Source organism: Amblyomma americanum, chromosome 10, assembly GCF_052857255.1.
Source record: "Amblyomma americanum isolate KBUSLIRL-KWMA chromosome 10, ASM5285725v1, whole genome shotgun sequence".
NCBI lineage: Eukaryota > Metazoa > Arthropoda > Arachnida > Ixodida > Ixodidae > Amblyomma > Amblyomma americanum.
The window spans coordinates 129,910,644-129,932,861 of NC_135506.1; the positions used below are offsets into that span (position 1 = coordinate 129,910,644).

Consider the following 22,218-nt stretch of genomic DNA (forward strand, 5'->3'; position numbering starts at 1 on the left):
ACCGCGGTTTGATTAAACAAGTCAGCCTCTTTCACCCTTATATCTGTTCTGCTGATTCTTGTATCGCTGCTGGCATGCATTCTTGTCACTTTGTTTGTGGTGCGAGAGGAAGCCAGATTTCTGGGGCAAGATTGTTGACGCATGCAACTGCTTGTACGATGTTCCAGATCGTCTCAGGTGCTTTCTGCACCCTAGCTTGAAAGTTCATCACTTTTAACCCTTTATGGCGCCTTGAACTCCCTTGTGTACCTTTTACTCATAGCTTTTTCTGAGCATGTGGTATACCTAGCATGTCTTTCTTTGTTTCAGGTAAATTTAGCATCCTTCATGTCGCAAATCTGGGGTCTTTTTGTGCCAACTAATGAATTCAGCAAATATTTTCTCTCAAAGCAGTGAACGTGGTGGTTTCTTGTTGACTCATTTAGGCACCACTAGTAATACCATTTTTTTTCTTCTGATTTTCTAGCATCAGGTGCATCTTAAAAAAAAATAGTGACTGCATGATCCCTAGGATGCTAATTTCACAAATTCTGGCATTTTAATATCGCAGCTGTCAACAATTCTGATGGTCTGTAAGATATCTTGTACTTGCGTGCAAGAAATTAATCATCGATGTGTTCTGTTTGAAAACTAACGAATTGGCTTTCTTCTTCCAGCCTGGATATACTATTTAGGCTAAAAAAATATTTCTTTTGAATTGAAATAAGAAGTGACACCTGGAAAGGTCAACTTGAGCATAACCAATAGTGGCATTGTTTGTTGTTCAGTTCTTCATCAACCACACTTGCTGCCGTTGCGGAGTTGTTTCCAATGCTGGCACAAGGGTACCCACTTAACTATTCTTGAATTTGACACAAGTCTGCCCATCTTTCTTCTCTCCTCCTTGACGTCACCAAAACATGTCACTATTTAGATGAGATAATTGAAACAAGAAACTCTGGTCCCTTGAAATTTGCATTGCAGTCTGCTACATTACATTACAGTACATTTGCTTATGAAAAGAATGCAACCAAAAGTTTGTCTTGGTGTATCTGTTGCTGCATGGCAAATGGTGCATTTTTACATGCCACTCTTATTGTATCGGTATTTTTGTCTTCTAATGCGTTAGCATTGGAAGAGTCTGTGCAAGCAGAAATGGTGGCCGCTGTCACATGTGACGCATGACGTGGTGATTGACCTTAGTATGCCAGCTCGAATATGATGAAATTTAGTGTTAACTTTGGATATGCCTCCTCGGATGTAACAAATGTTCTTGTGTTAACCTTGATTATAACGAACTTTTGTGTGTCACTTCTGCTACAGTTAAACTAATATGTCACCTCGGATATGACAAACTTTTGCGTGTTATCTCGGGTATAATGAACCTAAGTACGTCACCTTGAATGCAACAAACTTTCGTGTCTGGGCCTCAGATGTAGCGAATTTAATGTGTCAACCTAGGCTATAATGAACATTTGGCTGCTAGCGCCTTCAAACGATTCGTCGAGAATCACCTACGAGTTTTATTGCATCTTCAGTTGTTCTATCTGTGGGTCGTGATCATTGTTAGGTAAAGATAACACACGGGCCTTTAGTTTTTGTTTTCCCTTGATGCTTCAAGAAACAAAGGATTGAGAAAGAAAACTTCCATTGGTAATAATTTTGTTGGTAGTGTGTGCATCGTTGCTTAATACTTGAAAAATGCTCATATGCTGAGAGGTAAATTTGTGGAGGACATTTCTTCTAGAAGGGACGCTGCGATGAAAGTTAAAAAAAAATGCTGTATTGTTTTTACAGTTGTGTTGTTGAAGTGCAAGTTTCTTTTGCCTTGTGCACCCAGGATCGGAATCAGCCGGTGCGATGATGATGTGATGAGCTCTTTCCACGCAGCCATGTCAATCGGCAACACCGACACACGGCACTATCTGGACCTGAGCCGCAATGTGTACCGCTTCTCACCAGTGCTGCTGACGCCGCAGGAGGCCTCCCGGCGCTTCCACGGGGACAACGAGCGGATCTCACGGCCCAACTACGAACGCCTCGTCAACTTCTACCGTCTGGTCATGCGCTATGCAGACCGTGTTAACAGTGCACTGCCAGTGCACAGTGAACTGTAGGCTTCTTGGCCACTCCTCAGGCAGGCAGTGTTGTTCTTGTCCATTGGGCGCTGAAACTTCCTTGGATGCCCTGTGGACGTTTTGGGCGGCATGGGACGTCCAAGGGCATTTCGATAGCCATTGGCAAAGTATCCGTAACATACAAGGTATAGACCAACACCGATCTGTTATGCAAGCAGCATGTGCTGACGCTACTGTCGTCGGTTGTTAGTAACGATGGCCCTTAGCAATGGACGTTTTCAAAGTAGTTTTCTGATTTTGCAATGCCTCTATAAGGTCATTCATCTCTTTGTTGACGGTATCCATGTGCAATCTAACACGATTTGAAGGTAATTGTATCAGGCTTATATTACTGAGATTAAACTGCTCTAACATGGTTTATTTTCAGAAGGGCGTTGCAATGAGAACATGCCCTTAGATAGGCAAAGGGTTTCTCTATCTTGCACCATCATGTTTGTTGGACAAAGCGACCGTCACGCCAGGAAAAATTTCTTGGTTCGTTTGAACCGGAATTAGCGTGATAACCTTCTGATCACGCTAGGCTGCGCATTTGTAAATCCTACAATGAAATGTTAAGTGTGCAACGTCATTTGAGAGCCAGTGTGTACTTAAAAAGCTACAACATGTGTGTGCCTTAGTTACCACGATGTTTGGATGCCAGTTTAAAGAGTGGCCCATGAAACAGATGTAAACACTTCTTAAAATATTTTCTAATTTTACAGTATATACCTATGAGCGCGACTGTTTGTTCACAGCTGGTGTACACTTCTTAGAAGAGCATGAAAAAGTGTGCAGTGTCATTTTGAAGCTGATATCATTTTAAAACATCGTGATAAATCTGTGTTGTGGTGCTGTACATATTAGTAAGCTAAGTTACTACTATGCAAGAGTGGCAGATCGGGCTAGTTGGTAATTTTCCATAATGCGATACAGCGCGAATAAAGACGGGGACGAAGCGAGACAAGACACCACAGCGCTGACTTCAACTGAATTTTTATTGCGGAAAGGGGATATTTATGTATGTATGTTTTCTTTTTACACACTCTGCATTAGCAAACTAGACTGTTCACATAGCAGTGTTGTTAATTGGTAACTGAGTAATAGCTGCTCCATAACCGGTCAGACTCATTCATGGTGAGGCAGTACTAAATGGAGTACTGTGGTGCCTCAGTGGCCAAAGTGTGCTGGAACCAGGGTGGTGGACTGAGCACATTTTCTTACGTTGCTGTGTTTTCAGTGCTTCCTGAGCTGGAAAAAGCGAGCCCCTCATGACAGTACTCGTGATGCTTGCAGCTTTGGAATGTCACTTTTTCGTGGTTATACTAGAGCTCCGTTGAGGTCACTTTTTCATCATCTCCAGCTATAAAGAAAGGTGCACATTTCCTTAGTTTGTACAGGTTCCTCTAATAGGAAAGGGAAGGTGTTGAGCATTCAACTAGTGATTACTCTCAGCATATGAATGACAAGCACTCTTTTTCTCACTTTCTAATTTGTTCTTGTATGCAAGCTCAGTGTTCTCTTTCGTATTATAACCACCTGTATGCCAAGCTTGCAGCATCTAGGGGACCTTACTGCAGGTTCTGAGAAAGCTGCTGGATGGAATACTGCTCTGCCACCAGCAGCTCTGCTGTAGCTGCGCTTTCAGCTGCTCATTGTGTGCACCTTCAGGGACACTTTAATGTTCTGAACATTTCTCATGGTGCTATGTTTGAAGTGAAGCTTTTTGGTGAATGTTTCGGACAACCTTTTTAATTTACTGGTGCTCATCATTTTACTTTCACATTTGTTCACTTCAGTGGTGAATTAAGTATGTATGCTTAATAAGTGCCACATTTCATGTAACATTCATGTAAAATATTGTAGAGTTTAATGTTAAATGAGGCTGTACAGCCAGTGGCTATTTACAGTTGAACTTTGTTATGGGCAAACAGGTCAAATATCGATATAGCATATTGCTAGTTCAACATTGCGAAAATTTTTAATACAAGATTTTGTCAAAAACACCCATGAGAGCAGTGAAATTCGGTGAGTGAAGGGGCTGAAACTCAGGCAACCATTACTATACTTCTTCTCGCAAGTTTTTTGCAGCACTGTAAAAGATAGAGCTCTATCGTCCAGTCAGAGCCAGGGAAGACAACAAATAATCTTTCGAATACAGTAAAACCTAGTTGATACGTGTTTTTTTTTTAATACTGCAAAAAACGTATTATCTGGGAAAACGTATGATCCAAACCGCCTAACATGAAAAATGTAGCTTTTGAGAGGTACAAAAACATTTATTGACAATTTCACTTCATAAAAATGTCGATGAGCATTTCTTAGCACAAGATCAGAACAGATCCTTTTCTAGTGCTTGCATAATTCAGTCCTCTTTCGCGCTGTCTTAAAGGGCCGCAGAAAGGGGTGTTTGAGCTTGGCTTTAAAATGCTTGCACTATGTAGAGTACAGGCCACTGAGCGTCCATGCCGCGTGCGAGACCTCAGAAGCGAGCGGGAAATTTACAATAGATTTTCAAAAATTTCCGCTTTCTCACCTCGCGGCGGCGCGCGGTGCCGGGCTTTCGCACGAAAACCTGGCAGACGACGTCACGTCTTGCAAATGACGTCAGTAGCCAGGGGTTGTCATTGGTTCACAGCGCCAAATTCTTTCAGATGTCAAGCGCTACCGTGGCCACTCCGCGTGCTCCGCAGCCGGCGGAGGTAGGGGAGGGGCCGAGTCAGTGCGCCCAGCGGAGGAGCGCCGCCGTTCTGGTGTGCGAGAGGAGAGCGAAAGGCGCGAACACGCAGAACTTCAAATTTTGTCTTTATATAGCTCACCCTTCCACAAAACGCATTGAAATAATTTCTGCTGGGGGATAATTATGAACCGTCGTCTTTTAATATCACAGACATATCACACTTTTATTGGGAACCCCTTTCTGGGTCCCTTTACGCGCGATACAAACTTCGTAACACATCCGGTCCGTCGGCGGCAATAACGAAAGCAACCAAACTCTCTTCCTCAATTTTTTTTTTCAAATGCTTCACCCTTTTGCACATAAGTACTGCGGGGAAGCCACCGCGGCGGCTGATTGTCGCAGTCTTACGATTTAAGCTCCGTTCCCGAGACACAGCCCGTTCGTACGTAAGCGCATCACTGTAGTTCATATATGCTTCGCCTCTTTGCGCTTATGCACCGCGGACAAACATAAGCGTTTCTCCTCTTCATGTCGCGTCCCCGCCAAAACGGCTGTCTCGTATGCTAGAGCGCCGTTTTTATTTTTGTTAATGGTAGTGCTTCGCCGCCTTGCATCTATGCACTGTAGAGAAGCCACCGCAGCGGGTGACTGCCGCTGCATTCATTCATTCATTCATTCATTCATTCATTCATTCATTCATTCATTTATTGTACCCTTAAAGGCCCTTTTCGGGCATTACATAAGGGGGGGGGAACAGTTGAAATACAAAGTAAAGAGAATAACAATGTTAATACAGTAAAATACAGCACAATGCAAAAAGGATCTGGAATACACTGTGAAATGTAAAAATGCAGTTCTAATCAATACATGGTGGCGGGTAGGCTAAATAGGGAATAGTAACAAGAAAAAATAAATGGTAAAAATCAAAGCATGAGGTTGTTTTTTTTTTCATTTGATGTAATGTTCGATTAGTGCGTCTCTAAATTTACTAGCGTCACGCTTGTTTACGATGTGATCTGGTAACTGGTTCCAATTTTCTATTGCTGTAGGTAGAAATGATTTATTGAAGGCTATTGTAGAACCATGTAAACTCTGAACACTCAGGGAATTGAAGAGGCGACGCGATGTTCGGATGGGGAGTAGGAGTAATGAGTCACGGAGGTAAGGAAAGTTGTAATACAATTTATGAAGAAGGCAAAGTCGTGAGATTTTTCGTCGGTTCTCAAGTGGTAGCAGATTGAGTGTTGATTTAATCCTGGTGATGCTGTAGTATCTGTCATAATTTGAGGTTATGTAACGTGCTGCGCGGTTCTGAATAGCTTCTAGGGTGTTAATTAAGTACGCCTGATGAGGGTTCCATATAGAAGATGCATATTCAAGTTTACTACGGATGAAGGTTTCATATGCCAATTTACGGACAGAAGGAGGAGCCAAGTATAACGATCGTCTGATGAAGCCGAGTGATTTGGATGAATTGGCCGCTAATTTCAAGATGTGTTCGGACCAGCTCTTCACTTCGCGTGCACTCACGTTCGACCGACTTTTATGTTTGCACATGTACGGTTGGTTCATGAACGTATTATACGACCACAATTTGTGAAAATTTTAAACGTGGTAGCCAAGAAGTCGTGTTATCCGGGAATGTATTAACTGGGAGAAATATAGTGTAACTCTATGGGACATTTTTAATGTCCGCGATTTTGATCGTATGAACTGGGAAATCGTATGAACTGGGAACGTATCAACAAGGTTTTACTGAGCACTGTTGTGAATATTTTTTGCAGTATTTGAAAAGGTAGTTCAGGATGTTGTTCTGAAAGTATATTGAGCACTTCATTCACTGGTTGAATTAGCAGGGAAAGTTCGCACGAACACAGCACTGTGGAGCCTTGCTACAAATTGGTATAGGAATAGAGCCGCCAGTCATGGGGTGAGGGGTGCGGAGGAACACATTTTGCACCTCATACTGTTCTGATTGCCTCAGATCGCCATAGCCTTCACAGCGCTGCAAAAAACTTGTGTGATGGAGTATAGAGAGCAAAGAGATGGTATTTCCAAGTTTTAGCACAACTCTGAAGGTGCTTGCAATGATTTCGGAGGCTGCAAAAAATGAAATGCCAGTTAGGTTGGCTTTCCTAAACACCACTGCCAGCGCACGGCAGCAGATCGAACGCCAGCTAGGATGGCTTCCCCTGCATAGCAGTAGTGCCACATGGGAGATGGTACACCAGAACGAAAACTATCACTGTTTTCATCACTTTGTGACAACCGAATTGAGTTGGACAGCTGCACCACAGAATAGTTACTTGAAGACTACGGCTGTGGCCACAGGTAGTTGCTATATCATACGTGGCCCGTGGGAGTTGAACGCTTGAACCATGGCACGAACACTTCTGCACCACTGGCGGCTACTTGTATTGTGCAGTGCAGATTTCAGTCTACCATTGTAGCCAAAAATATTTGGCACTGAGGTGTTTGACATATCTGTTTTATGTACAACCAGTACTGCACGTGTTCGTAGAAATCGGCTCGGTGGCTTGGTAGTTGGGCAGCTGGCTGCTGAGTTCGATCCCGGCAGCAGTGGCCGCATTTCAATGGATGCGAAACGCAAAAGGCGTTCGTGTGCTGTGCAATGTCGGTGCATGTTAAGGAACCCATGGTGGTCTAAATTATTCCAGAGCCCTCCATTAGGGCATCCCTCATAGCCTGGGTCACCATGGGAGAGGGCTTTATCCTGCATTGGGTGTATTCAGGCTGATGATGGTGTCCATAACATGTGTAAAAATATTCTTGAAGAGTTGAATAATGCTGCTGATTCATTATATGATGTTTGTATCAAGGTTTCACTGTGGGTCATTGAAAAGGTGTGCAAGATTTTCAGTGGAACTGTCACAGCTTGAAATGGCGCCTCTGTTTTGTTTCTTGCACTGGAGAATTTGATCATGCTTTGTTATAGTCAGGGGTCTAAAGAGGTTTTGTCTGGTCAGGTTTAATAGGAGAGATGAACACTGCAGTCACAAGTCAGGGCACCTTGGTCACACTTTACAAACCACCTGTGAGAGGTCATTCTTCTTTTAATGTTGACATTTTTGTGTGCCAGACTGTGCCATGTCTTGCATAACATAAGTGTTGTATATTGCACAGAGAAAAAAAGTTTAGGTTGTGAAGCCGCATGACGGTTGTGACTTATTTTCACAGTGACCTTCCTGATTTACTTTTGTTGAGTACCACCTAGTGTTCTGCAGCATGGATGCAGTGGGGCTGTGCAATAATTATTTACTGGCGTGCGTGCACATGCTTCTTGCCTTTTTTTTGTTTTGCACTTTTGAGAGTTTTTGCTAAGCCTAGCAGAAAGTTCTAGAGCACTTTCAACTTTGTGACTTGACAAGAGTGTGCAATAGAAACAGTTCCAAGTGTTTTGTGCAGGTGGAAACACAGAATGCTTTCTAAAGTAGCAGCTCACATCAGTGAGAAGAGGCAACTAGCTTGGCTTTTTATCTTGTGTTCATAGCTTGACAACATGAAATCAAGGCCCTCAAGTGCTGTTGTTAAAAGTAGTATTAAATTCTCACCTGGGTGGCACTACATAAGGTGAGAGCACCTCTGCATTTACCCTCATTTTGCTAGGTTCACAAGAGTGCAGGGTTTTGCTTAAGGAGCACACAAGTACTGAAGGTGACTTTGGACATCTTGATGAGATAACTGACCAAAGAACTGCAGAGGGCAACACAGGTGCTACTAACAGCTCATTTGAATGCTGCACTGTGCACAGCCACCACCAGCTAGTACAAGTATGTGCACATTGCACATGGATTTGTGTTTGCCTCATAGACCACAGTGTCTCATACATTCTGTGATGGCATTTTGCAGCATAGACATGCTATTTCAAGGCCTCTTATCTCACTGTGTAGTTTTGGCAAATGTGCATAAATATGACAGCCAATGTTTTAGCACGACAGTTTTCTCCACTGCGGCTTTACCATAGGAAGTACAGTGCAAGGTAAAGCTGCATTCCGGAGTTGTGCAAGGCAAGAAAGAGCACTGCACAAAAGCATGCTTCATATCATGGTACAGTTCACAGCTTCTTTTGAGATGAAGGCGCCATGGAAGAATGAGCCCTCTGATGTAAAATCCCTAGGGGCCGCTACGATGGGGCGCAAACCTGTGGGTTTATTCTTGCATTGGCGATGTCTTTAAGGTTTATGCAGGTCTCTGGGGTGGCTTTGATTGCTAATGCGCAAGTTTGACTTTCATTGCCCGCACTGTGTATGTTGTGAGTTCATGTCTGACTACTGTGAGAATGCACAAAAAGTCTGTACTCAAATTATTGGTCACCTTTTATAACAGATTCCTTTGGTAGTCGAGCATGCATTGGGTAACAGAGGCAGTCATAAGGTTTTGAATATAGTCGCTGCTTTTTGCTGTCATTCTTACAAAGTCACCATGTGCATTAAGGCTGTTGTCACAATTTTGTTGCATTTGTGTTGTTTTTGTTCCTCTTATGTACCAGACATATGTGCCTGCCTTGGTATTCTGGTAACTTGAAAAGTAAATAAATGCAAGGGCTTTCTTTTGCGACATTGGCACACATTTTATTGCCTGTTAAGCCAAAGGGATCTCAACAGAATGCTTGGTGATTGCGAAGAAGTACTGTTGCCGACACAAAAATTTGGACCCAGGAACTTTGAACCGAGCAGAGCATTTTTGACATTCAAAAGATCCCCGCGCAATTTGATAGTCAGCACATGTGCAATATGATCACTGGGCTTCTTGAAGAGCTGTGCCAGGGCTTCGCTTACTCCTGGGATATAAGGAATCGCCAAGTGTTTTGGTCGAGACAACGCTTTGTGTGGGCTCCGGCTGTGAATGCTTGTCGATCTGACACGTGGAAACACTTTCAATAAACTTTTTCCGGTACCCCATCTTTTCCAACATCAGCTGACGGGCTAGCTGGTTTTCTATGGTGTTTTACCAGCGCAAGAAGACGCAGATGAAGGAACACAGAACAAAGACAAACAAGCGCTCGTTTGTCTTTGTTCTGTGTTCCTTCATGCGCGTCATCTTGCGCTGGTAAAACACCATCTTTTCCAAGTCGTTTCGTGTCGTTTCAAGTTCCTGATTGAGGCTGTGCTCATAGGAACCTGTGTGTACTACTCATTCCACAACTGATGCCAAGACTGAGCCTTTCTGAGCTACTGGGTGCACCGACCGTCACCGGACGCATCGCCCTTTTTGTCATGTTACACCAACTAGCCCGCAACAGCTCCTTTGTAAAAGTCACCTCTTGCATTTTAATCAGATATAATGGAGGACATTGTTTGATGCTCCAACTTCGGGAAAGGGTTAAAATAAATTTGCAATGTATTTTTTGATCAATGGAAGCTCCGAGCTGCAAACATTCAGCTAAGGCCACCAGCAGGGCGCATCGCATAACGGAGAAGCGGGCATAGTGATGAACTCGTCACCGGACGCTTTGCATTTGCGCACTAAGTGTGAACAGAATGCTTCATCCCAAAGAAAGCGTGCAATCGAACACTCGGGACGCAAAGGCATTCATTTTGTTTCAGTGAACTTTTGCAGACACCCTCAACTTCCGCTACACCGCCGATGTGTGTTAATTCTTTAATGGGTCCCTGCAATGGTTTTTACTGAGGGTTAGAAACGCTGTAATACTGATCGGCATTGAACCGCCCATCATCCTTCAGCAAAAATTTTCAATCTAGCATATGTAGCACCAGAGGCATCTATGATTAAAACTGACCCTCTGCCTTTTCCCTCTGAACCCATACACCGGAATTAGCCTTAAAAAAAAAGATTAAAGGCCGGGACTCTGCTCCACCCAAGTATGAAAGAGTGTGTCCGCCAGCCTAAAGCCCCTTGAACCCGGCTCAGTTGTTAACTTGCCACTCACTCCTCCGCCGGGGTAGGACAGTAGGGGGAGAGTGGAGAGCAGAATAGGGTGAGCAAGCTCTCAAGCCAGCTGTGCACGCCGCCTCCTTCGCCTGCTTTCTGCATGAACATCATTTCGGTTGTAGAGCGTACTTGCTGGGGTACAACTTCGGAAATAGCCTCATGCCTGTACTTTGACCTTCAAGATCATCCACGGTCAAAGCGGGATTAGTTGATTTCGCTACTGTCTACCTATGTGTCTAAGCATAGTGTATGTCATGTGATCAACCGTGAGTTTGGACCAGTGGTTAATTATTCAGTTATGTGTACTAATTACTGGTCAAAATTAGCATTAATTACTTCATTACAATTAAAACCAGTTACAAACTATAGCATCGAGTCATATACTGTTGGAAAGTTTAGGTTGAGTGCAAATGCACTGTGCTGGTTAGTGACCCGAATTAGCATTAATCATTTAATTGCATTTAAAACCAAACTGCTATAGCACCCGGGCGTATACCGTTGGCAAACTTAGGTCAGGTGTGAATGCATTGTGCTAGTTAGCGACTTGAGATAATTAGTGCTAATTAAACTAAAATCAGTCAATCATAACCAGAGCTAACATGTTACTAACTAGGTTTAACAGTTTCACCATTGTTTCACAAGCAAATGACAGCCCCGCACTGCTGATGTCGCGTGTGCCTTGCTTTTAAAGGGAGCATTCGCACTAGTAGGATACAACTTAAAAAATAGCAGTTGTTAATACTGGGCCACGATCTGCGACGTACTATATTACTCCACTAGCCAGTCACAAAAGTAAATGAAACCAGCTTTTTAATGTTTGACTTTATTAAACAAGTCAGGTATCAAGTATCAAAATTTTAGAACTTATTAACTTTTTCTCTGGATTAGCTTCTGGTTTAGGTGACGGGAAGTTTTAACAACGGACTACTTTTTTGTCGTGGAGGAATTCTGTGCACTGGTCCTAAATGTGGGCAAAGCTTCACTGCAAACTTAAGTTATATCAGACTAGAGGCTGGCACTGGACATCAGCTTGAGGTGGCTGAATTAAATAAACATCATAAAACATTATATGTAAATTATCGGCTTGATTTTTAGGGCTTGTAAGGGGCATGGATGCTCACCGCATTAACTTTACATAAAGTGCGCATTTTATAGCCACTTTGAAATCTTCGTTTATCATTTTCGTGCAACCTCAGTGCTTGTGCATGCTATTATTGCAGTTACTGTGGTCGCATCACAGTGAAATTTTGTAAGGATATACTTTACTATCGGCAGAATGCAGCTACACTATTTCAATTTGTAGTGGGGAATGGGAAGCAACTTTGTTACAGGTGTTGGAGAACTTTAGCGTAGCCGGTTAGCCGTATGGCAAAAATGGTAACACGTTGCCGTTGCTACCGTTGTCAGGTTTGCCAAGCCACATTTGCCGTACGATAGCAATTGCCGTAGTTACGCTGTGTACCGCATGGTAGAGCTAAAGCTCTCTTTGTAGTCCTATCATAAAGAGGCATTCTAAAGAGTATTAATTTTTGAAAATTCAGAAATTTCATACAAGGCACATTTTTTCTCATTGCATAAAAGGAATCATATTCAGCAAAGTAAGATATATCTTACAGATGTCATATGTATATGCTGGACATGCACGCACACACACAGTACAACTGCTTTGTACCACTTGCACTGCACAACAGCTGCTTTTTAACACACACGGCATAACAACTATAGCCTGCTTGAATTTTCTTTAGCATGCTCCGTTTTAGAGGAGGCCTTGCATCTCTGACGCAAACGCCGCTTCCGCGCTTCTGTGTCGTTCGCCGCCGTCGCATAGCCTCGGCCGGTCTACGTCGGTGGTCTTCGTTCGCACCTCTCAGAGAAGGAAGCGCATCCGTCGTCTAATTTATCGCGATGCCATGCAATGCGTTGGTTACATCCCTACGGAGCGTACCAAACGCGACACGCGCTGCCAGCTCAAGGCCCGGGCTCTGGACGTCACCTACTCCGCCGAGGAACAAGCCGTGCACGTGGAAGCGGTGGAATGCGACTCCAACACACATGTGGCCTGTGTAGCCACGCCAGCCACCGCCCTAATCAATGCCGCCACAGTGCGTACACACCCCCGCAACGCTGCTGAAGAGGTCGCAGATCCCCGCTCACGCACTGTTCTCAGTGACCCTAACGGGCCATTCAAAATTTCTCGACAAGCTCAATTTGTCTCTCCGCTGCACACATCCTCCGCGGCTGCACTCTCTGCCGCACTGTAAGCTTAGTGTGGGTACCTGCCCACGCGGGGAACGAAGGGCTGTACAGTTTAGCCCGAGGCCAAACCAATGGGCGGCCGACCCCTCGAACCCCGATGCTCTCGCCGAGGCCCCCATCCTATGCTGATATCACCAACTTCTACGACGAGGCGCGTGTACTCGCCTCCCCACCTCGATCGAGTGCAAGTGCCATGCTTTCCAGACTACGTGCCAATCTATATATCCCGTCACTGGCGGGGAATACGACCCCGTCTGTCCTTATTGCGACCAGGGAGTATTTGCCACTGAGGCACACATGCTCTGGGGACGCGAGGGTAACAGACCCCCACAAACTTTACTGCCAGTTATCTCCGCGGAGGGTTGGAACCAACTCGCAAGTCCAGACAAGACTACAACTGGCACTCGTCTCGTAGGCCTAAGAAGTCGCCTCCACCTGGGGGCCACACCAAGCCCACCTGCTGAACTCATTGCCCTCAAGTGACAAATAAAGTTGTTTCCCTCTCTCTCTCTCTCTGTCCGGATGCGTTGGAATTTTTGGCCCGCCCGTCTAATTTCTCGTGTCCTGTTGCGTTTGTCAGTGGTCGCACAAAAGCCAGCCATGCGTTCGAGCTTGTGCTGGCACGTGCAAGTGGCCGCATGCTCTTGCGTTTTAACTTGTCCGCTGACAAAAAGCGAAAAAATAAATTGGCTTGGGTTCAACGCGGCTGAACCTAGTTTACAGAGCGGAAGCTCGATGAAGCATCGTCAGACACGGGGTCTCTCGATTTACTGCGCTCTGGCAGCACGCTAGCCCCTGGCAGGAATGAAAGCGCATCATGGTCACATGGACGCGTCGACTGGAAGCATTCCGTCGGCAAGCCCGTCACGGATCACGGAGGGCATATACTCTATATTTTCTCGTTCTGCTGCGTATCGTTGCTACGCATCGTACGGCAGAAACAGGCTGCTTGGGATCGCAAACGACGACCTGAAGATATTGAGGGCTGCCGCAGACTGCAGAACAGCTGACCGCGGTCGCACTGGCATACATCGGCGGTGACAACGCGGCGTGTGCCTTTGGTGCACCGTGTGCTGTGTAAGCTTCGAGAAATCGCAATCCAATGTCTTTCAGCCGACATCTCATCGGAGGCAGCGCTGGATTAAGGGGGGGGGGGGGGCTAAGTGTCTGCAGCCCAGGGCCTCGCCCCGGACAGTAGGAGAAGGGGGCCCATTTATTATAACCTGCTTAGTATATGGAACCATGGGCAACGGAACTTCGAGCGACATGTGTGAAGCGAGAAAACCAGAACGAGCAGACGGGGCCCCCGTCTAATGTAACAGCATATGCGTTTAGCCTGATCATTTGGGGAGAGCTTGTCGACCTGCAAAAACAGGAAACCCGCGCCACCCCGGCGGCGCCCTCTTTCTTATTAAGCGAGGTGCGTTTGCTTGGAAGAGTTTTCGTGGTTTCCTGTCAGTGCGTCTGTCCAGTGCTGTCTGGAGAGGAGGGGCAAGGGGGAAGCACCTAAAACATGTAACGTGGGATGAGGACCTAAATCTCGATCCCTTGCCCCTCGTCACCACCACGTCACTCTCCACCTCTCAAATAGTTCCGCCGCTGTCCTCATACAAAGGATGTGCTGCAGTACCCAACAGTGCCTCCCATTCGACTTTTCTTTACCGTGATGGTAATTTGGGCGGGGGAGGATGAGTCCGATAGCAGGTGATGGTGAGTCTGATGGCAGAGTCTAGGAAGGAAAGGAAAGAAGACGTCACACGTGCTTTTGTCCGCGTGCCGTGGGTCATGGAATTTTCACTGTTCGGGCTAGGGTTGTGGAAGAGTGAAGGGGGAATTTTGGAGAGCTGGACACAAAGACCTGTCTCCAGGGCCCATTCCTGCCTAGTGGCTGCGCACCCTCGCGCGCGCTCGATGGAAAAAGTAGGTCAGACTGGCCGCCGAACTTTCCAGAAAGAAGTAGAAAAAGTTGACTCACAGGCGACGGAGGGACCGTAACTTCGCCCGCGCTAGGAGTCGCCCTCTCCCCTTCGTTCTCGCGCTCGACGTCGACGGGGTGAAAGAGAAATCGAGAACCTCCCAGAACAGACGATTGCTCCTAGCCAACAGGAAGACGAGACCGGAATGGGAGAAGGAGTGAGTTTGTAGGGAGGAGGGAATTTGTACAATGAACTCTATGCGTATGTGAACGCCTGCTTTGGCGCTAGTAACAGACAGACGCGGCGCGCGTCTATGAAAGGAAGTTGATCGCGTGCTGCGATTCAGCCCCGAGCCGCCGGTTAAGCTTGCATAAGCCCGCCCGCTGAGGAGCTCCCGGGGGACGCACCACTCTCGGCCAGCCACGGACCATCCAGGCAGCGTGCGCCAGTCATCGGGACGGCCACCGTTGGACACCTGCTGCCGGGTCGGACTGACGAAGTGCCCGGTGCGGTGAACAATTAGTATCCATTCATGCGAAAATGCTCGGTCCGAAGCATCAAAGTGGTGCGCCTAAACGAAAGGCGAAGTTAGAAAGAGAAGAGCGTGAAAAGAAGCTACAAAAGATGGCAAAGTACCTACTGAACGCAGCTTCCGCGGAGCAGTATGATCGCTCTACCCAGAGTCCGTGTCAAACTCCCGTAGTACCGACTGTGCTTGTGGAGGACTTGCCAACACCATCACCACGGTTTCCTGGCAAGAAGCAAGGTTTGACTCATCTTAATCCTGTGAAAACGGTGCCATCCTCGGTCGTCCATATTTCTGAGCAACTGACGCTAACCGAGCCCTGTCCTGTTCCTGAGACAGCAACGTCTATGCTACTCGGCCGGGCCCCTGCCACAGAGCTCCAGGTGTGCGGTCCGCCACGCCCGATTTCTACTACTGCTTATCAACAGGTTCCAAACCGCCCCGATGAGCCTCCTTCTACTGATGAGCGCCAAGAAACAACACTCCAAGAACCGACTCACTTGTTTCCTGTTAGTTTGGCTTCAAATAATCGTAGTTGAGGGTTCGACGGAAACCCGTCTGGCGAGGGAAATTCAGCATATCCTTTTAAACGAACACTCGCCAAAATCATAAAGGAAAAAAAACCGTAAGAAAATTGACGTTTCGGCACCACTACGGGTGCCTTGTTCACAAGGGGATGAAAAACGAGACGGGCTGCTTGCTGGATGGGACATGGGCAACTTGGATAACGATATCCAAGTTGCCCATGTCCCATCCAGCAAGCTCAGAAACCATTTGGTGCGAGTAAAGGACCCGCTTGAAAAGACCAGCTACCCTGGGGTAGTTTACAAAATTCCTTGCAAAGAATGCGGTGCAGCCTATATAGGCGAAACAGGGGACTTCAGGAGACGATTCAAAGAACACCAGCGTGACGTCAAAAACAAAAAAGTGACTTCTAACGCTCTCGCCGAACACCAGCAAAACACGGGCCACTTGATTGACTGGGATTCCGCGCGCATACTTGAAAAAGAAAAATCATTATCTACTCGTCTGCTCAAGGAATCCCTTCACATACAAATGACAAGCCAAGCGATTAACAGGACACAGGGCAATCTACCCGAGATATACATCCGCACGATACGCAACGTTTTCCCTACATAAGCAGCAGCCCGTCTCGTTTTTCATCCCATTGTGAACAAGGCACCCGTAGTGGTGCCGAAACGTCAATTCTCTGTTTTTTTTTCCTTTATGACTTTGGCGAGTGTTCGTTTAAAAAGATATGTCAAATAATCATGTTCCCACCCACAAAGTGTGCCTCGAGAGGAAGAATGAGACGGCTTCTCGTTGCGGCAACAGAGAAGTACAGAAACCCCCGCAGCAAGAGCAGGGCCGGATTAAGAAAAATGGGGCCCTGTGCTAATGCGCATGCACGGCCCCTTTCCCTATGCTGACCCCCCATCCCTGTCGCTTGCTACGCTACTGGAAATATGCCATGTTTCATTTTAATTCGACCAAATTAAAGAGAACGAAATGCGGTCAACGGGATTATTATTATTATAAGGAAAACAAAGCTTGCTTGGAACTCGTGCTGTTGTAAACACCTACACATATGTTCACTTTGTGATTGATCTGCATTCTGTTTTCATCAAAAGCTAGGCTTTAAGGAAATCTTTAGGGATTGGAACACATTTATTTTCAGCACTGAGCCCTATGTGGGCGCTATACAAGGAAAAGTTTAGTGGACTCAAGACGGACAAGAACGTAGAAAAGACAACACAGCTCAGATGTCGATCCTTCTGAAGCTAGGCTTTGTTTGCATCACGAAGTTTAATCCCATGAGGAGACGCATGTTTGTATGCAAAGCATTCTTTAATAAAATTCAAGCATCAGACTGCAGTAATCGTTATACACGTTACTTTATAAATATGCAATAGGTATTGTAAGGGAAGACTTCACGGAGACGTTTATTCTCACCTGCTGGCAGAAACGTGCTCCCAGCGAACAGCGCCAAGCGATGACGATTGGAATTTACAGGTGAAAGCGAATGAAGTCGCAGCCAGAGAGGCGACGACGAGGAAGGCGCATAAAACTAGTGCTCTGTTGGGGACGAGGGGTCCTTGAGTGCGCTGACTCTTTCAGCGCCTCAGGTCCCTTCTTCGAATGACGTTGTCGGACTTGGTTATGAAGGAAACTGTACAGGGGGTTTATTTTACATTATTTACAATATTTTGGAACCCATTGGAGGGTGATGGGGGAAGGTCGGAGGATCTGAGGATGATCGAGGATTCTTCTTCTCACGGCACTCGTCGTCCGGTTTAAAAATGGTCCGGTCCCTAGGATTCCCCAGGTTCGAGGAAGTCTTCGCCAGGTTGGGCGTGGCTTAACTTGCGTTGTCGTACACACACACACACCACTGCACATAGGGACACGCCCCCGTCACATGCCTCGCCGGAGAAAGAGGGTGCCGCTGGACAATCGCCCCCACCAGAGAGAGCGTTGTCTTCGCGTCCGAACGACAGTTCTCATGCTCCAGCCGGACACGTCTTCCGGGAAGTCCGAATGGGCGAGGCGCCGGCGAGCAGGCACAGTTGAAGGGGTGAGTCACCGCTGCTCGGTTCTGGCGGTCGCTAACTGCCTCCGGGCCGCACGATCTTCCGGGAACAATGTTGTTTTCAAACGGCAGTGGAATCCACCGTCTCGAATCGAATAAACCACGCGAGGACCGGCCGTGGGAACCCAGATGCCTATCGCCGTGCAGGGACCCCGGCTGCAGGTGTCCTGGCCGAATACGCAGCTGAATCAGACCACCGGCTGTCGCCAGAAACCTTACAGCTCCTCCGCGGCCCGAAAAATCTCGAATGTCCAGCGTTGACGACCGCTGGGCAGGAAGAGATGAGATGGCGTCCGTGTTGGTCCCGTGGATTGCAATATCATCGCCCCCAAGGCAGAAACCAAAGCACCACCAACAAAGGAAAGCGCAGGTGGGACGTTCCAAACAGCAAAGCACTGCCCCACCCGCAAGCGCTCGGACTTCGCCAAAGAATCACCAGGCTTCTTCCATTGACAACAATACACTTTTAAAAAAATTGTGTTCAAATTTCGGTTAATGTTGTGCCGACTGAGCGCGAAACATCTCCTTTTGAAACTGCCACAGCCGGATTACTCGGAACAAAGTAAAAAAAAAACACTCACACAGGAGGAGATTCCTCTTAGTTCTCCCGCTTACATCAGTCTGCTCAAGCCATCAGCATTTCCGTGCAGTTTCCCCTTCTTATAACGCACCGAGAAATTGTACTGTTGGAGAGCCAGACTCCATCTGAGCAAGCGACCATTTTTGGGGGACATCTGTCGCAGCCACGTTAAAGGGCAATGGTCAGTCTCAAATACAAACTTTGCGCCGTACAGGTAACACGACAACTTCTGCGCTGCCCAAACTAAACACGCGCACTCTTTTTCGGAAGCGCTGTACGCTTCCTCTCTACTGGTCAGTTTGCGGCTGATGTACAGAACTGGGTGTTCTTCATGGTCGTAGCCAACTTGGCTTAAGACAGCACCCAGCCCTCTATCACTGGCATCACACTGGACTATGAACTCTTTCCCATAGTCAGGGGTCCTGAGCAAGGGTCGGGACACGAGTGCTTCCTTCAGGCTTTTGAAGGCGTTTTCTTTTTGGTTATCCCAACTTACGTTAGTAGGTGCTCCCTTTCTCAAGGCGTCAGTTACGGGACTAGCCCGCTGTGAGTAGTTAGGAATATATCGCTGGTAGTACCCAACTAATCCCAAAAATGAGCGAATGGCCGTTTTCGTCCGTGGTTGCGGAAATGCTGCGATCGGGGCAATCTTTAACTCGGATGGGCTCCTAGTTCCCTGGCCTACAACGTGGCCCAAGTACGTCACCTGTGCGCAACCAAATCTACACTTTTCTGCCTTCAGTGTCAGTCCAGCCTGTCGTAAACTGGAAAACACGGTCTTTAGGTGTTCTAGATGTCTTGCCAGGTTTCCGAAAAAATTGCCACATCGTCTAAATAAGGGAGTACAAAGCACTGCATGTCCTTCAGTACGATGTCCATGAGTTTCGAGAAGCTGTAGGGGGCATTCTTCAACCCAAAACTAAGCATTAAGGGTCGAAAGGTGCCCGCTGGGGAGATGAAAGCGGCATACCTGCTCGCGCTTTCTGAGAGGGGAACTTGCCAATATCCCCGTACGAGATCGAGGGTGGAAATGAATTTCGCGCCGCTCACCCTTTCTATCCTTTCCTCTATGTTGGGAATCGGGTATAGCTGATCCCTGGTAATTGCATTAAGCTTTCTATAATCCACGCAGGGACGAGGATCTTTCCCTGGGGCCTCAACAAGAATTAGCGGTGAGGTATAGTCACTTTCCGCTGGCTCTACAACCCCTAACTCCAACATGCTCTGAATTTCCGCGTCCATTATTTCTTTTTGCCGCGGTGATACCCTGTAGGGTTTCGACCGTACCGGCTCATCAGAGGTGAGCTCGATTTCGTGTGTCAGGAGGTGTGTCATTCCCGGGCGACTGCTAAATAGGTCAGCGAATTCGCTCAACAACTGCTTTAGCGTGTCGACCTGTGTCCCTCTTAGGAAATCTGCATTCACGGAGTGAGCCAGAATGTTTTCCACGTTGTCACTAGCGTCCGCACCTCCCTTCCAACCCTGACTCTCGCTGTCCAGCTCTTCTGGTTCATTTAGAGTCAGATTGACGATCCCGCTGCGTTCCACGAACGGCTTCATCAGATTGCAATGATAGATTCTCACCTGCTTTCCCCTGCCTGGAACCCTTAGCGCGTAATTCGTCTCCGAAAGTTTTTGCAACACTTCTACTGGATCATCCCAGTGAACTTCCAGCTTGTTTTTTCTCGATGGCCGGAGGATCATCACGCGATCGCCCGCGGTGAAACCTCGAAGGCGAGCGTTTTTGTCATTATAGACCTTGGCGGCCTCCTGGGCAGCTTTCATATTTCGATTTACTAATTCCCTCGTGTTGTTAGGGCGGTCCAGTAGCTTAAGCACGTACACAACCACTGTCTGGTTCTCTCCTGTCCCTTCCCACATTTCTCTCAGCATTCGGAGGGGAGAGCAGAGGGCTCTTCCGTACACGAGTTCTGCTGGCGTAAACCCCGTAGCTTCGTGGGGGACTGTTCGTAAAGCGAAAAGTGTGGCCGGCAGACAATCCTCCCAGTCTGCTTTATGCTCATAACAAAGAGCGCGTAGCACCCGCTTCAGCACCGAATGCCATTTGTCTACACTGTTGGACTGCGGATGATACACCGAGCTGTGCAACAGTTTTATTCCGCATCTTTCTAGGAATGTGGTCGTCAAGGCGCTTGTAAAGACCGTCGCCTGATCGGCTTGGATTTCGGCCGGAAATCCTATTCTCGCGAACACTAACAAAAGGGCATCAACTATTTCTGTGGAGCTCAAGTCCTTCAACGGAATTGCTTCGGGAAATTTTGTGGCGGGACATAGCATAGTAAGCAAGTACTTATAGCCTGATTTCGTGTTAGGCAAAGGGCCTACTGTGTCTATTACAAGCCGGCGGAAAGGTTCCGAGATCAATGGAACAATTTTCAGTGGGGCCTTCCATATCTCTCCCGGCTTGTCCACGCGCTGGCACGCATCGCATGATTTTACGTAGCGTTCTGCATCTTTGAAACAACCCGGCCAATAATATTCCATTAATAGGCGCTCCTTTGTTTTATTGATTCCCAGATGTCCTGCCCAGCCATTTCCGTGGCAGAGGCTCAGAATGTCCGCTCTGTATTTTTCGGGCACGACCAGCTGATCAAATGTTTTGCCTTTTCTGTCCTGGTAGTGTCGGTATCGTAAGCCTCCCTTCTCATGCATCGTTATGTTGCGTCTCGCGATGCCCTCTTTAGCTGTAAGGTGCAGTCTTTCCAAAGTGGGATCCTGCTTCTGTTCTTTTGTTAGGGACTCCCTGTTCACCTGCAGAAGGCGATCAAAACTACGCGATGTTGGAGATAAAAGGGATCCTTCAGCGTTTTCGGATTCCTCTACCGACTTAGTGGTTGAAGTCCCTCGTCGCTCATTTGCTCGGTCAGCTGTCTGGCTTTCATTCCTCGTTGGTTCACTTCCCTCCTCATTTGATTGCAACGATATGCGGACTGGTGCGTCTCTGGCTACCTGAGGTTCGGAAATCTGACTTAGTTGAGATGCGAGCTGACGAGTTTTCGATTTTGTCAAAGCTTGTATCACCCCACTTCCGAGTTTCTGGCCTCTCTCGCGTAGCAATTCGTCTGATCGATTCGAGAAGAGGTAAGGATATTGAAGTGGCACGGCCTTCGAAACTGCGGCCTCAGTGATTAGCTCTCCAAACGGTCCACAAATTATCACTCTAGCTATGGGAAGGCATACACTGTGTTCTTCTACTGCCTGTTTTATCCACGAGACTTCTCCCGTAAAATCGTCCACTGACACGTAAGACGGGTGGACAACGTCCATCGTCGCGGCGCTATCACGAAGCGCCCTGCACGGTTTCCCGTTAACGTGCAGCTCGTGCAGGTATGGCTTAAGGAGCTCTATATTCTCGGCGTTATCCTCGACGCACGAGAACACCAAACGTTGCTTTGTACACTTGGCTGCAAAGTGCCCGACACCATTGCAGTTGTAGCAACGAAATGGCCTACTAGCCTCAAACTCTTTTTTCGCGGCTTTGTCTGCTGTTGTCTCTTCGCCTGTTCTTCACGCTTTTCTGGCGCTACCTTCGTTGCCTCTGATTGCTCCGAACTTCTAGCACTTCGCGTCTTTCTGCTAGGCCCTTTATCTCGCATCGCGTTTCGAGCGTGTGACGCACCCTCTTCAGTGCTCAACCTTCTGC

General features: G+C 47.0%; 1 protein-coding gene across 2 annotated transcripts in view; it reads left to right on the top strand.

Moving 5' to 3' along the window:
* Positions 1–9,351, top strand: part of LOC144106941 (N-fatty-acyl-amino acid synthase/hydrolase PM20D1-like) — an 86,009-nt gene extending 76,658 nt beyond the window's left edge. Inside the window, exon 11 of one of the 2 annotated variants that reach the window (XM_077639900.1) lies at positions 1,870–9,351. In XM_077639900.1, the coding sequence (XP_077496026.1) occupies positions 1,870–2,096 (227 nt within the window). In that variant the 3' untranslated portion in view covers positions 2,097–9,351. Of the gene's footprint in view, positions 1–1,819 lie in introns of both variants that reach the window. The other variant, XM_077639901.1, reaches the window with a different exon arrangement.
* Positions 9,352–22,218: the final 12,867 nt, after the last annotated feature.